Source organism: Camponotus floridanus, unplaced genomic scaffold, assembly GCF_003227725.1.
Source record: "Camponotus floridanus strain SB8 unplaced genomic scaffold, Cflo_v7.5 scaffold24, whole genome shotgun sequence".
NCBI lineage: Eukaryota > Metazoa > Arthropoda > Insecta > Hymenoptera > Formicidae > Camponotus > Camponotus floridanus.
The window spans coordinates 3,327,465-3,342,348 of NW_020229370.1; the positions used below are offsets into that span (position 1 = coordinate 3,327,465).

Here is a 14,884-nt window from a genome sequence, read left to right on the forward strand (position 1 = left end):
ATTTGTATTTAAAAATCGAGAATTTTTCACAACCAAGATAAAAATTACCTAACGTGGTGTCCAAAATACATATTGGAATTAACTGATTTTTCTTTAGAGAAAATTATATCGTCGCGCGAGCGCAATAAAGTCTTTATTTTATTATTTTACTATTTGTCTTTTTCTTATTGTTATTGTAATAAATGTTTTTATTATTATGTTGCTTTATGTTATTATTTTGCTATTTGTCTTTATCTTATTGTTACTGTAATAAATATTTTCGGATGTCTTGAAATTTAAAAGATTCGAGGTGATATCTGTTGAGAATTATATTTGGCCAATTTGGATTACACATTCTTAACGATTCTGTTGGACACCACCATCATGCGGAGATTCACTGAATAATTCACTTAATAATTACAAAATATCTCGTTGAAAGAGACAGTTGGCTTAATATCGTGAACCGTTTCGATCGTGGCCGGAGAGGCTTATTGTTAGAAATTTAGCGTGATCGCCATGAAAGAGAGAGAGAAAGAGAGAGAGATGCTACCGCGAAATCCGCTACGCGATGCGTGTGAATCTACATCTGTGTATATGTGTGTGTGTATGTGTGTGTTTTGTGTGTGTGTGTGTATGTATGATACATAGTGAATATACTCCCTCGGAAAATTTCGATGTGTCTCGAAGAAGTAAGCGAATAATTTCGTATTTAAAACTGCATTTATTTATCGTTTATTTATCGCTTTTGGCCATGCAGAATTACTTTATTTTGCTCGAGACGAAATCTTTTCATTCTCTTTCTCTCAGCTCGTCTTGTAAAGCGATTAGCGCGAAAATATGGAGTTCTTCTCATTAATTACGTAATTATGTATGTATTATCAGATGTTACCTTTATGAAACAAAATTATCGACACGTTGTATTCGTCCGCCACTCGGCGGAAAGTCGAGAGAGTCAATTTACACGATATTTCAGTCACGCTACCGGAGAGATCAAGACCACGTAAGATGACTAACAGTTTCCAAATCTTCCAAGCCGCATCGAAACGATGATTCGCCGTCATGGCATGTCATCTTGCACACACGAACGAAAGAATAACGAAACAGTTATTGTTCGATGTAGCACATAGCTTTAGAATAAGATAATCGCGTGATCGCATCACCGTGCGGCAAATTCGCGTTCTTGCGTGATTAAATGCTAAACTAACAAGCGTATCGGACGATGAACCTTCAACCGCGTCGCGGCGGATTGTTTCGAAAAAAAGGGGAAAAAAAGAGATAATGCGACGCGAGAAGAACTTTCACAAATACTCCCTCGGTCTGGGCGGCGGTCTCTTACGCTCGGACCTTTCGGCAGTCCGGTCGGCAGAGCTCCTATCGGTCGGTCCACCTCCGGTTGAATCCCGGTCATCGGTACACTCGAGCATCTGCGTGGTCTCCGTGATCTCTGTTGGGCTCATCGGTTGCGTAGCGAGTGGTGCGAGCGGCGCCGCGCCCTTATTGCGCGACTTGCTGCGTCGCTTGCGAAGGATCAGCGGTCCCAGAGCATTGGAATCATCGCCGCGCGACGTAGAGGCCTGTGCTAGCCGCTCCAGCAGCTCTTTGTTGACATCCCGCGACGACGATGACGACTGATGGTGATGGTGATGATGATGGTGATGCTCCTGACTGCTCTTGGATACGCGCTCCGTTGCCGTCGACTGCTCCCGATAGCCCTCGCTCGGCGTCGTCGACGTCGATGTGGTAGCAATTGACGGCTTGTAATCCGCGGTCTGTGTCGCAGATTGGACCAACGTCACTGCGCTCGGGGTGACGGGCGGCTGATTCTGGATGGCACCGTTACCGCCCAAGGCAAAGTTCCCGGAGATCTTCTGAGATGGCTGAGAAGCACCACCGGATGGCGATGTTCCCGCGGCTGGTAGCCTGTTCATCAGCGCTTGCAACATGTCCTCGATCTTGGCCAGCCTTTGATTCACCCTCTGCACCTCCAGTTTCAGGTCCACTTTCACTTCTAGCACCGCCGCGAGAATCTCTCGCTCGTGGCTCGGCTGATGCGTGATCAGACCACCGTCATAGCTCTCCAGGCGTCGCAGCTGCAGCTGCTTCGAGTCCACGACGAGGGTCTGTTGTTGTTGTTGTTGCGTCTGCTGCTGTTGTTGAGCATCCTTTGAATTTTCAACGTTATCGCTAACCTCTTCAATTGTGCCTCCCAACTTGCCAAGCTTCGGGAAGACTTTGTTGGTGGCGACGCTGGAACTTGGACGCGAATCTCTCGTGCTGAGAGACCGCTTGAACGTGTCACCAGCCGTGCCCGATTCACTGCCAGAATCTAAACTCGAGCTACCTGCAACATTATAAATTTTTTGCATAGATTTTAATCTAGAAAGTTTTTTTAACTAGCTTGCTTCAAATGGAGTATCTCTCAATAATGAATTATTGCACAATTTTTTTCAATAAAAAAATTCATGTTACACAACTCGATAATTGATTTAATCGTATCTAATTAAGATTGATTATTGAAAGATTATTTTTCTTACCTAATAAACGGCCCCATTTTCCCGGTCGCGTTTTTGCGACGGTTGTACCTCCTTCCTCGGCGACGGATGGCTTCCTAGCGTGCGACGTTTCGCCATCCTTGGCGTCCTTACCGTCGCCCTTTTCCACATCGGCAGTGTGTGGCCTCTCTCGGCGAAATCTACACGAAGTAATCGAGAGAAAAAAACATTTGTCTTTACTTTTCAATGTAAGAAATTTGTAAAACATATTTACAAACACGAAGGAGAAGATACGATAAAAATATATTCATTATTATTCCTGAGATATTTGGACCAGGGCAGCAAGAATACAAATGCATATAGAGGGTCAAAAATGTGACAAAGGGGTGCATTGGATCAATCTCATGTGAAAACCTGATTATGTCTATTGTTTTCTCTTTTCCCTTTAATTCTTCTATCATTATTCGTCACGTTTCATTCTCCTTTTCGATCCGCGATAAATCTATGGTGCATCCTTGAACTAGATCGTGGATTAACTAATAATAGGATTATCGCCGTAGATGCGATCGTCTACTATCGACGATTAGAAAAAGGAAGGCGGCTCCGGTTACTGGTTGGTGGTCCTACTGGAGCGACCTACGTTGGTGCGACGTATCTACGGGATCCACGGCGGTGATAGACGACGTTTGGCAAGAGCACAAGGAAAACGGAGAACGTTGGTGAACGCCGACGGTGATAATTTATCGTGGAAAATTTTTTGACAGGGACATATGTATATATATATAAAATTGCTGAATAGTTTATCAAATAATACTTTTTCCTAAGGAAAACAGATATATCAATATATTTTTGGAAAAATCACCAAACAGTTGTAGTTCCTCGAGTAAACAGGGCACGTTCTTGTTCTGCCATAATATATGAATCAAACTTAGGCAGCTTGTGCTAAAATTATTCGAGCTCTTACGTGCCGAAACTTTTAATTCGTCTGAAATCGCTCGGATTACAATCTCGTAGTACAAAATCTTAAGAAGAACTTTTAGTAAGTTTTATATTTTTTTCGAATTTATCATTGATCTGCATTAACAGCGAACACCATAATGCTTCGCTTCTTCGACAGATACGATGCTGTTAACAATTGAAAATATTACAAAATTATATGAATTATATGAAAAGTACAACGTTTTTAACAAATAAATCGCGCATTTGTTATATATTCAAAAATTTCAGACCATTTTATTTGACATAATAAATTTCTCTATGCTTGATATGTAGAGTTATATTAATTTAATATAATACACTTATATGAATAATTTTCAATGACTAATATATTCGTCTTTCTAAAAAAAGAGTTGTGTTAGATTAAAAAACATAAATAAAATAACAAGTTAATAAAAAGTTACTAATATTTGAGATAATGTAATATAAATCTTGATAAATACTATTAAAAAGTTATATTTAACTCTCTTAAAAAGCATATCGCGGTACCGATCAGCGTCGACCAACGTTTCGATGTACCTTGGGAGATGAGAAATTGCCCGACAAACTTTGGGAATGCCACATTATCGAACACTATTAAACGTGACGAATAGTTGCATTACAGTTATTAATTATTGGCGTTGTCTTTGTCAAGCGTAAGGTAGCGGAAAATGTTATTAAAATCACATTATTATTATATGCGTCAAAGCAAGCTCGTCCTTGCGAGAAATTGATCGAGGATCAATTTAATTACGATTTTCATTACCCTGACTTTAAAGTTCCGATAGTGCAGTTACTATAAAATTCGTTGTTATACGAATTAAAGTTTCAATAATACAATTCATAATTTAAAAATGCTAAAAACTGTTGCGCGCGTAAAAATACTTTCAAGTTTTATTAAAAGTTTTATAAGAACGAGAATATTAAAGCGTCCTTATGACGTCAAAACTTGATTTTTCCATGCATGTAAATCAATAAGTATATATTGTCTATCATTAAACGATAAAAATGCCTTCCGGCTGGTTGCAATAATAATTATTACAAAGAAAACTATTATAAGTTAGCGAGTATAATTAATTAATTACGCTACAGAGAAAAGTAACACAAGGCTGTCAAGACTCGAGAGACAATTATTAGCAGTGAAAGCACGTTATGTGCGTGCGAAAATCAGGCAACTGAGAATGCAAAAGTTATAGATGTATAAAATTTTTGATGAACATATCGAGAGAATATAAAAAAGGCAAAAGACTGTAAATCGCAAACGTAGCGTGATGTTTGCTTTTAATTTCTTCTCTGGCATTCCGGTAGTTTCTCGGGCACAGCTGCATCACAGTAATTTACATATGTTTGTATATATACATACTTGTAAAAATACTCACAAATATATTTTATATAAGAGAAAAAGAAGTCGGAATCCTAGAGTGTGTGTATTCGTCGCATGCACTTTGCATAAGAATCGAAGAAGATCAGATGCTCGTTTAAACACGTCAGGATTTCGGCAACTTCTCACCCCAATATTGCGAATATATATTTAATTAATATTTAATATAATTACACTCGTAATTTTAGACTATTTGAATGAGATATTGTCTCATTAGACAGAATACTCATTGGCTAATTTTGTCGTGCTTTAGGTTTATTTTCTTTCTATTTTAACAGATCTTGTAAGAATTGTTTTTATTATTATTATTGTTATATACTAGAGTATTGTTGTTACATAATACGATATCTCGTTCTAACATTGAATTATAAAAGCTGAAAAATAAAATTGCGAAGCTATATATTTAGGTAAGGTGAAAACTATACGAAATCCTGCAGTTTGCTCTATATATAAATATCTGATTTTTAGTTGTAGGAAAATATATGATGTGAAAAAAGAGATGCACATAGCCTTGTAAAGCCGTATATCTTACAGCACTCTAGCATTCGTTAGAAACTGCAATGTGATTGTTAAAATAATGATGACGAGACCGCAAATGAAGTGTACGTCTCGATTGAAAATGCTGCTGGAAGGACGAACAAATCTTTAACATCTTTGTACCTTATTCATGTATAATCTCTGTACATGTAATATTCATTTCGACCAGAAAAGTTTAAATTACTTGATCAAGAACTATCTAATAAGCTCCAAGTATTAGTAATTATCAATTAATTTTCAAGTCTACTTTTCTCTAGCTTTCGACTTTCATTGGTTCAATAAATATTCATTAAATATTATCAGAAAAAATAATATTTTAATATTACTGCAAAATAAAAAAATTCTATAATAATTTTAACAAGTTTTAAATAACGTTCTATATAAATGCGGTCTTTCGCGATGATGAGGTGAGCCTGAACGTTCTCGGAGGAATTTCGCGGTGGTTGATCGACCGCTAATTTCGATTTGCTCGTGTCTCGACGTGCGATAAAAATGTATCGTCGTTCACATTCAAGCGTGTACAGCAAGTGCACATACGTGATACCTTCCGGCTGGCACATTACGGGACGCACATTACGGTATTCGCCGTGACGAATTAGGCGAGGAAAGCGCCCGAGCGTGTGCACGTGTTTTCGAGTGACAATGACAAATTTCAGCTCAAAGGAATCTCCGACCAATCTAGAGAAAATCGCGCGAATTTTTCTTTCTCTATCTGTCTCTCACAAAAGTTTAAATCCAGATTTTTACGCTTCCTTGAGTTTTACCGTTAACGACATAAAATCGCTCGTTTAAAGTCATGAATCAAATATTTGATTTATCAAAATAAGAAAAAAAACGAGGAAATTAAATCGAGTGAAATTTGTCAATATTATACAAGACCATTCTCTGCCACGTATGTCATCTCTGTTTTAAGAGGCAAAAATGCAATTTAATCTATCATTTGCTTGATCACATTATTAAAATTAAAAGCTCTAGTTTTTATACTTGAATATAAATTTTTTTATAAAAAGAATGCATTTCATCGGATATTTTAATAACGTTATATCTTATATTAAAGTTCTATATTAAAATTTTCTTTTCCAACACATTTGCTTAAACTTTTATTTAAATAGAATTATTTTTTATCTATTATCTTTCTCTTTCTCTTTCGTGCGTGATTATTATGTATCTTGACAAATGGATGCCAATTTTGCGATAAAAACCAACTATTTTAATTAACAAAACTCGAAAATGTCACGTGCATCACGCGCGCGCGCTGTTCGTGATATACAATATATATCTGTGAATATTACATATATACACACGTACGAATATTGAAACAGATATTATATGTATAATGTAATACACATTATAATATTCATCGTATACATATACGCAGTGGATATTAATAAAACTTCCATGATCATAATAATAATAGTAATAAATATAAATTCAACGACAGACAAAGTAATAATAATAATAACAACAATAATAATAATAATAATAATAATAATAATGACAATATAATAGTAATAATAATGTTAACGAGATAATAATAAGAGATTGTGAAGGTAGCGAGGAGAAAGGCAAAAAAGAGAATTGAAGAAGAAATAAATATGAATAAGAAAAATGAAATTGCCTAAAACTTGGCCAGGGCGGCAGAACGTTGACGGTGAGCTCCTCGTCGGAATCCTGGTGGGACCGTCCGCTCACGGTCCTGGTCACGCCGATCTGGCCTTCCCCGTCGCTCTTGAACCTTCGCGGAAACAACAGGCCAGCCAAGCAACACGATCACATTCAGCAACAGCCACGGAAAATATAAAGAACGTCCGCGATCAATTCTTTGCACACATCTTGGCTTCACCTCTCTCATTCTTTTCTTTCTTGCTTCTTTCTCTTCTCTCTCACTTTCTCTCTTTTTTTTCTTCCATATTCTCACATAGGATGTTACGCGTACAAGGATACGGAAGGGAGGCAAAGTGATCCATCAGCAGCGCTATTATGTATACTTTCAGACATTTTAAGTTTGTTTACACAAAATCTCACAATCTTCGTCAATGACTTTTTATTATTGTCAAATTTATTTTCGCCAACTGATGTTTTCATCTCTGTTAATTAATGATTCTTGATGTGCACTTTATTCAGCAATTAAATGCTGTGATTAATTAGTACACAGAATTATATTTCAGATATAACCATACATAATTATTTTATATTTTATGGTATATATTTATATTGTATGGTATATATTTATATTTCATGGCATGAAAGATTTTTATAAAGACAAAAATGATAGATTGCGCTATAATTATAAAAGATCATGTATCGTCGTACGCGTGAAAAGTATTATTATGAATTATTATGCAGAATCTTATAATGTCGCAAAGTCACTTATATCTAGACATTGTGTAGAAGAAATTTTAAATGCAAAATTAAATTAGTTTTTTCGCATGCTTCGACAGTTGTCAAAACAGATCGAAGCATATACTTTCAAACAGTTTTATCATTAGTGGCAACCGGAAGTCAACTGCTAGGCTAATGCTTGCAAAATCGTAATTTGTACATCAGAAATCCATTCTATGAAAGTACAAATATTATTGCAATTCTCGAGAAATCAGAGGTTGCATTTTTATTACAATATCGAACCTTTTTTATTCTGCGCTAGTTTCTACTCTTCTAGATTTTCCGAAGATCGAGCATACAATTCTCAGAATGGATTCCTTTTATTTCATCCAAGGATTCGTGACTGGCATCGAGCCCGATTGCATTCGATTGTATCCGATAACTAATAGCTGCTGGCAAATGTTTTCCTACCTCGAGAAGATTTTGCGAACCAGATGATCCTGCGCCTGATCCAACTGCGGTTCGTTCTTCCTCCTCTCGGCCAATTCCTTTTCTCGACGGACATCGGCGACCTTTCGAAAGATGAGCTGCACACAAAATTTAACTTGGTTATAAAAATCTTATTAGTTAAATAAAAATGATACAAATCTAAGAAATTGATATTTAATTATTACTATTATTATTAATTTTATAAATAATTTTAATAATTTTTAATATGAACATATATCACATATTAAAAAATTATACTACATAATAAATAGAATATATTCATCATACGTATATCTATATTATATTCATTGTTTTCTACAATAAATATAAAAAAAGAGTTTGCTCTACATTATTTATGAAATATTCAATTATACTATACTTTATATTATTTAATAACTTTTTAAAATATTCTGCTTAATAACTTTAGCGATTCCTCGTGAGAAAGAAAAAAAAGATCTCACTGAAACAATACTTAACAGTCAAGCGTTTTCGAGCTGACGCGAAAATTGCGTGGAAACAACCGGAGCCGCGTTTCGGTTTCCCTGTATTATGCACGTGCGTCATCATGAATGCGCTCTGTGCACAGGGTCATTTCGCCTGAACACACTCCCTTGGAAATTGCATAATTTGCGCAATTCGCGTCTATCCGCGTTTTCCCTTTGAGCGAGACCGCGCAATTTCGCACCTTTCACGATTCTTTCGTCGCATTATCTATGGAAATGTTTGCGCGAATGTTTGCGAATTTATCTGGAAACTTTCCTGTTATTCTTCTCAATCCTAGGAGATCCATGCGCGACAGGAAAATGCGATAAACGATATATAGCCGACGAGAGTAGACGTGACGTAGACAATGACGTCACGCGGATGAAACGACTATACTTCCGGTTCTCTCATTTTCGCGCTCTTTTCTCGCATTTTAAAAATATTTCATCTCCATAAAATATTATTATCGAATTCAAATTTATACAGATGCAATCACAAGCTTGCTTTATCGCATTCGCGTGACTTAGATTATTTTCTCAGGATTCTTTTCCCTCTCTTCCTGGTATTTCCTGTATATTTTCTCTGTAATCTCGCCCCCGAATCCTTCGATTCGTCACTACCTCACAACCCTTTATTCCGCGTTATTCGAACGAAAAATTCGAGACGATTGTTCCGACAAGCCTTGAGAGCTTCGTCGTCGATTTTCTCGTGCGCGCGCGACGAACGAGGAAAATGCACAAACGTGCATCTCATGCATAAAGCGTGTGCGAAGGTCAGCGGCGCAGGCGCGATGACGGAAGTCGATAGGTGTCGACGCAGGGGCAGGGGCGCGCTGCGCATAACCTCTAAAATCCGCCGCCGAGAGTGTCGAGCCTGAGCGCGTCCGAGTCGTTGGCGCGACGACGACGTTACGTTACGTGACGTGACGTGACGTGACGTGCGTGACGTCGCGGCGTTACGTGAGACGACGCGGGGCCGCCGTCACGTGCGGAGAGCCGTGAAATATCGGGGCTTGTGATCCCTCGACACCGTCCGCAGGACGGGGGTGGCAAACGAGAAGTATATGGGCTGCCAAGAAAGAAGACCGCTCGTCCGTACGAAAGGTGCGTAGATTACGTCGTCTTATCGACGATAACAAATACTACGCCTTAGCCTAATCGCGATGTGCCGAATCGAGGAAAATGTCAGGAAAAATACATGCACGGAGATTCTTACGATTCTAAAGCCTAGATAGTGAGTATGTGTGTAACACGATCCGCAAAGAAAACGTGTGTGTGTGAGAGAGAGAAATAGGGGACTTTTATTGTACACTTTCTTCTGTATAATAACAGCCTCATTAGTTTATTTTTGCACCTTGTGGCAAAATTAATGTTAGATGTAATAAATAATAATTTGTGTAAAATAATTGTTGCAAGAGAAATGTACGCTGCTGACATAGTTTTGTGATGTAGGCTCGCAGAATTAATTTATATATTTAGAAAGCATTATAATTTATGATTAGAAAGATGAAATTAATAGAAGAGTTACTTTTGAAGTAGACAGAGTGATTAATGTTATGCTATTTTATACGATTGTTCCAGATGGGTCATGGATCGAGTCGTTCCGCTTCATCAGCGAATATTCTTTCTGCGGAGGAGTTAACACTAGTGGAGAACCTCTTTAAATCCATGTCCCGCAGCTCGGGCTCCATTAAACGCGAAGATATATTCAAACACTGGTCGACTCACTTGGACGACGTATTGCTACAGTTTGTGGTACGATTTCTTTGCCATGAACCTGGCAAAAAGGTCTCGGCAGTCAACGGCGAAAACTTTGGTAGACTCTACGTTTTTGCCGTACGTGGTAGTCCCGAGGAACGCACCAATCTGATCTTTGATGGTTTCTCGGAGGACGAGCAAAAGTACGAGATGCCCACCGCTACGTTCCTTCAGTATATTCAAGCAACGATCAACTCTTACTTGCGACTACAAAAGAATTCTGGTAATGCCCATTACCTCAGCTGGAGCAGCATCGGCTGTACCGTCAATACCAGACGTATAAGTATGCGTTCGCGCTGTCTTTGCGAAGATCTGGTGAAGTACGGGGACGTATTGACCGTCGATCAAGTGGAGAATTGGTTTGTGACGGCGGCTACGTTCAAGCACATTCAGTCGCATGTTTTCCAATACCTTTATCTGATTTCTCAGAAGAAGGGTAGCGATAAGAGTACAGGTGTGCGGCTAAACGATCTGAATCTTTTGCCGTTATGCAAGGGTTTGGAAAATATACCGCATTTTCCGAGTATACTAGGCTTAGGAGACGTTTTGTTCCTGAATCTGAGTCTGCCGCACGAGCTTCGTAACGAATGGCGATTTCTGTTCTCAAGTCAGGTACACGGCGAATCATTTTCCACTATGCTAGGAAGGATCGTCATGCAAGGTGCAACGATAATCATACTTCAAGACACAGACGATCACGTGTTTGGCGGTTTTGCCTCCGACAGCTGGAAGCTAGGACCGAATTTCACAGGGAATCAAACTTCGTTTCTATTCAAACTCGATCCGGAAATACTGACGTTCTCGTCGACAAATTACAACAATCACTATCAGTATCTCAATCTCCATCAGCAAACGATGCCTAACGGCCTGCTCATGGGGGGGCAGCTTAACTATCCCGGCCTCTGGTTGGACTGCGAATACGGTACCGGCAAATCGAGTTTGTCGTGCACCACCTTCCAGAATTATGTACAACTTAGTGGTAAGGAAGACTTTAAAATCAAACACTGCGAGGTGTGGGGGGTTGGCCCGGTGCCAGACGTCGAAGAAGATGTACGCGAGGCGAAATCTGTGTTGGATCAAGACCCGACGTCAAAATTAATGCTGGAACTGTCCGGTCGTAAGTTACATAGCGAAGGACTTCGCGAAGAACAAGAGTAATTGTGATATAAAATTTAGAAATCTTTATGAAAATTTGAGTAGGACGAGAGAAAGAGAGAGAGAGAAAAAGAATGCTAACGTTGTAAAGATATTTGCAGATATTTAAGATTGTTCAACTTTTCATTTAATTCGAATAAAATATATGTAAAATTTGTTATCGATTCTGATAATTGTAATGGGATTATATACGGGTATGAGAGAGATATGTATAAAATCTTAATAGTTTACAAAAATAACTTATAGTGAGAGAAAGAAAGAGAGAGAATCTTCCCATTTTACATAATCTTTAAAGTTGAAATGAATTCGCCACGAGAGGCAATTAGAATGTTAACGGAAACGAATTATATTACGAAAATCATTGCGTGAAAAGTTTGAATGAGAAAATTTCGTCTACTTGTACGAATGCGAGCTTTATGTACATTTTTTTACAGACTCATATGTGTGTAAGATTGTTTATTTGTATAATTATTTATCTAAGTATATTATATATTAGGACTTTTGTCCCTTTTTATAACGGCCTGATGTTTCTCGATTCGCGATTGTCTCTTTCGGCTCATTCGATTATTACTTATCGTATATATTACGTGCAATCTTATCACATTGTCTATATGTGTACCTTTTTTATTAAACTTAAAAACTATGATATTAAAGAGTATCATGCCAATCATTGCGTGGCCTGAATGCCTATTGTATAGTGCCTGACAAGTCGTTATAATTGTTAATTTATCGTTCTCTGCATATGTTAATTATTTGTAAACGAATAACCGTGTGCCATACAAATTGCTCTTGTTAAGACTGTATAATCGTGTCATAAAATAAAAAATACACACACACACACTACATATAATGCAAACACACCGATTTACCAGCTATAAAATCGACGGAAACCACCGCATATTACTGTAAGATCTATTAAAAAACTTCAATAAACAATCAAAATCTACATCTCTTTCGATAGAGTTATAATCTAATCATATTCCTTCCATCGACTTATAACAGGTATCTTTTCTTTCTATCCAAAAGACTCACCCGGTGACTCAGGTTGTAAGTCAGGATCAGATTCCTGGCGAAGGAATTGGCGAAAGCCTGGTAAAAATCCAACACCTCCAACAGCCGATCTCGCTTGATTGTGTGCAGATCGCAATAAGTAAGCGCTCGGACGTTCGCCGCACTCTGACCGATCGACGGATTTGTCCAGAAACTGTCGCCGAAAACGTCACCCTTCCCCAGAATCGCTACCACCTCGTCGTCCTGTATGACCTCGAGGCTGCCGGTCACGATGAAGCATAGGGAGTCTATGGACTCCCCCGTGTGATACAGCAGATCGCCGGGCGCGCTATGTGACATGGTAAAGTGCATCGCCAAAGCGCGCAGACACCCATCAGACGCTAATCTAGATATTAACGCGGAAAATACAGTGAATTGGGATAATTAGTAAATTTAAGACTATTTAAACATCTTTTTTCAAATTCTAAAATTAAGAGACACGCGAATGAATTTACCTGAAGGCGGGATGTTCGTTGAAGACTTTCCGATTGAGGTGCACGCAAATGTCAGCCTTCATGTCCTTGGGGCAGTAGTTAAGAACCTTGTCCGTGTCCAGACCTTTGGTCATCGCCCACGTGCTGACAACGTAATCCATGACGCGCTCGCTGAGAGCTTTCGGCACTTCGTGTAGCTTCATAAATTCCCTTACGTTGTTCAACATATCGTGATACTTGGCGGTGGCGGACGTCATTTGCTGGATGATCGTAGTGACGTGACCGAAGATCGTGGCGTACAATAAGGCTGGTCGAGGAAGAGAAAGAGAGAAAGAGAGAGAGAGAGAGAAAGAAAAAAAGACAGTTTCAAATTCTTATTTTATGAATTTTTTTTTTCATCTCTAGCTTAATCAAATCCGAATATAATCGATAATCTACTTTCTCTATATTTACATATTTTTTTTATCTACATTTACTATATTTATATATTATCGTATTTACATTATCAAAAAATTAGAGGAATTAATGATAATATTGTTCATACCAGCAATAATCATCATGCAGATGGTAAAAATCTTCTCGTTGTCGGTCTCGGCCGCAACATTTCCAAAACCCACGGAAGTCATGCAAGTCATCGTGAAGTAAAGAGCAGTGACATACATCGTGCGACGTGACGGGCCGGCTATTAGTTCGGGTGAGGTGCTGGTATTGCTCCAAAAGTAGGTGTACGGTGACTGAGTAACATTGGCCAACTTCCACAACCACGAATACTGTACCCCGTTGTCGGCGTCCGATCTCCCTATCGAATACCTTTAACGCAACGAGATCTCTTACGAGGTCGTGAACGGGATTTGGTGGATAGGAGATTGATATGAGATTGCGAGATAATGTATATTTGGATGCAGAGCGTCACATGCTATTTCCTTTAAGATCGCATCGAGTTAAACTTGATCGATATCTTCTTGCTTCCGTAAGATCCTTCCAAACTTCTCGATCAACTTTAACTGTCAGACTTATTAATTAATTTTTAATATCATTGCAATTCTCCAGTTTTGCCTCCGTCCCTTCTTTCATAATATATAACAATTTAAATGTCGATTTTCGCATTTTATATTTTATATTTTATATTTTAAATAAATATAAATAATTTTCAGCATATATAAATGTAATTAGAGTTCTTTCGGTAACGATATTTAATTTAATGAAATAATTTAAAAAGCGATACAACGATCAACGTTCATTTTTCATATTTTTCATATATTCCCTCTTATATGATAATATGAGAGGGAAGCGACAGATACAGAAAATCAGAAAGACGATCAGAGAATCTGCAAGAAAAATATGATGGAAAATAAGAAATACATGAGTTGTACAGAGAGTTTCACATGCAGTGACCTAAAGTCTATCGCGTAGCACGACAAGAATCATAACGATATGTTTGAGTGTGTAATGTTGTAATGATGAACGATCGTTGTTACGCGAGGTACCGTGTCCCGGGAGGCGTATGTGTTACCTTGAATACGTGTACGCAGGGTAAAATCACCTTAATGTGACGTACCAGATACAGGCCAGCCAGTGAGCAACCAACATGTAGAAACAGAGCAGAAGAATGAGCATCGCGGCACCGTACTCCAGATAACGATCTAGCTTGCGTACGACTCTGCCGAGTCGCAGCAATCGTACCACCTTCAGGGCCGAGAACAGGCTACCTATCCCGTCCTCGTCGTGGTCGAAGGCGTTAAACACATCGTACGGTAGGCAACTTAACAGATCTATGATGAACCAAGATTTCAGATAGTTCATTCTGATTACCTGAAAATATTAAACATA

At 38.4% G+C, this 14,884-nt stretch overlaps 2 protein-coding genes across 9 annotated transcripts in view; one reads left to right on the plus strand and one right to left on the minus strand.

The window, feature by feature from the left end:
- Positions 1-207: 207 nt before the first annotated feature.
- Positions 208-14,884, minus strand: part of LOC105256578 (potassium voltage-gated channel protein eag) — a 76,796-nt gene continuing 62,119 nt past the window's right edge. For 2 of the 7 annotated variants that reach the window (XM_011266626.3, XM_025408924.1), the window contains 8 exons: positions 14,613-14,866; positions 13,599-13,864; positions 13,076-13,361; positions 12,603-12,966; positions 8,158-8,273; positions 6,983-7,099; positions 2,514-2,671; positions 208-2,320 (listed from right to left, as the gene is read on the minus strand). In XM_011266626.3, the coding sequence (XP_011264928.1) occupies positions 1,278-2,320; positions 2,514-2,671; positions 6,983-7,099; positions 8,158-8,273; positions 12,603-12,966; positions 13,076-13,361; positions 13,599-13,864; positions 14,613-14,866 (2,604 nt within the window). In that variant the 3' untranslated portion in view covers positions 208-1,277. Of the gene's footprint in view, positions 2,321-2,513; positions 2,672-6,982; positions 7,100-8,157; positions 8,274-12,602; positions 12,967-13,075; positions 13,362-13,598; positions 13,865-14,597; positions 14,867-14,884 lie in introns of all 7 variants that reach the window. The other 5 variants (XM_025408923.1, XM_025408922.1, XM_011266629.3 and 2 more) reach the window with 3 other exon arrangements.
- Positions 9,493-12,522, plus strand: LOC105256577 (TLD domain-containing protein 1). Of its 2 annotated transcripts, none has more exons than XM_011266622.3 (2): positions 9,493-9,891; positions 10,239-12,522. In XM_011266622.3, the coding sequence occupies exon 2, from the start codon at positions 10,239-10,241 to the stop codon at positions 11,571-11,573; it is 1,335 nt and encodes a 444-aa protein (XP_011264924.1). In that variant the 5' UTR covers positions 9,493-9,891; the 3' UTR covers positions 11,574-12,522. The 2 variants fall into 2 exon arrangements, with proteins under 2 accessions (XP_011264924.1, XP_011264923.1); XM_011266621.3 differs by having other exon boundaries at positions 9,493-9,761.

What these genes read in the sequence shown, in the direction of transcription:
- LOC105256577 (XM_011266622.3), top strand. Translation starts at nt 10,239, where the DNA reads ATGGGTCATGGATCGAGTCGTTCCGCTTCATCAGCGAATATTCTTTCT.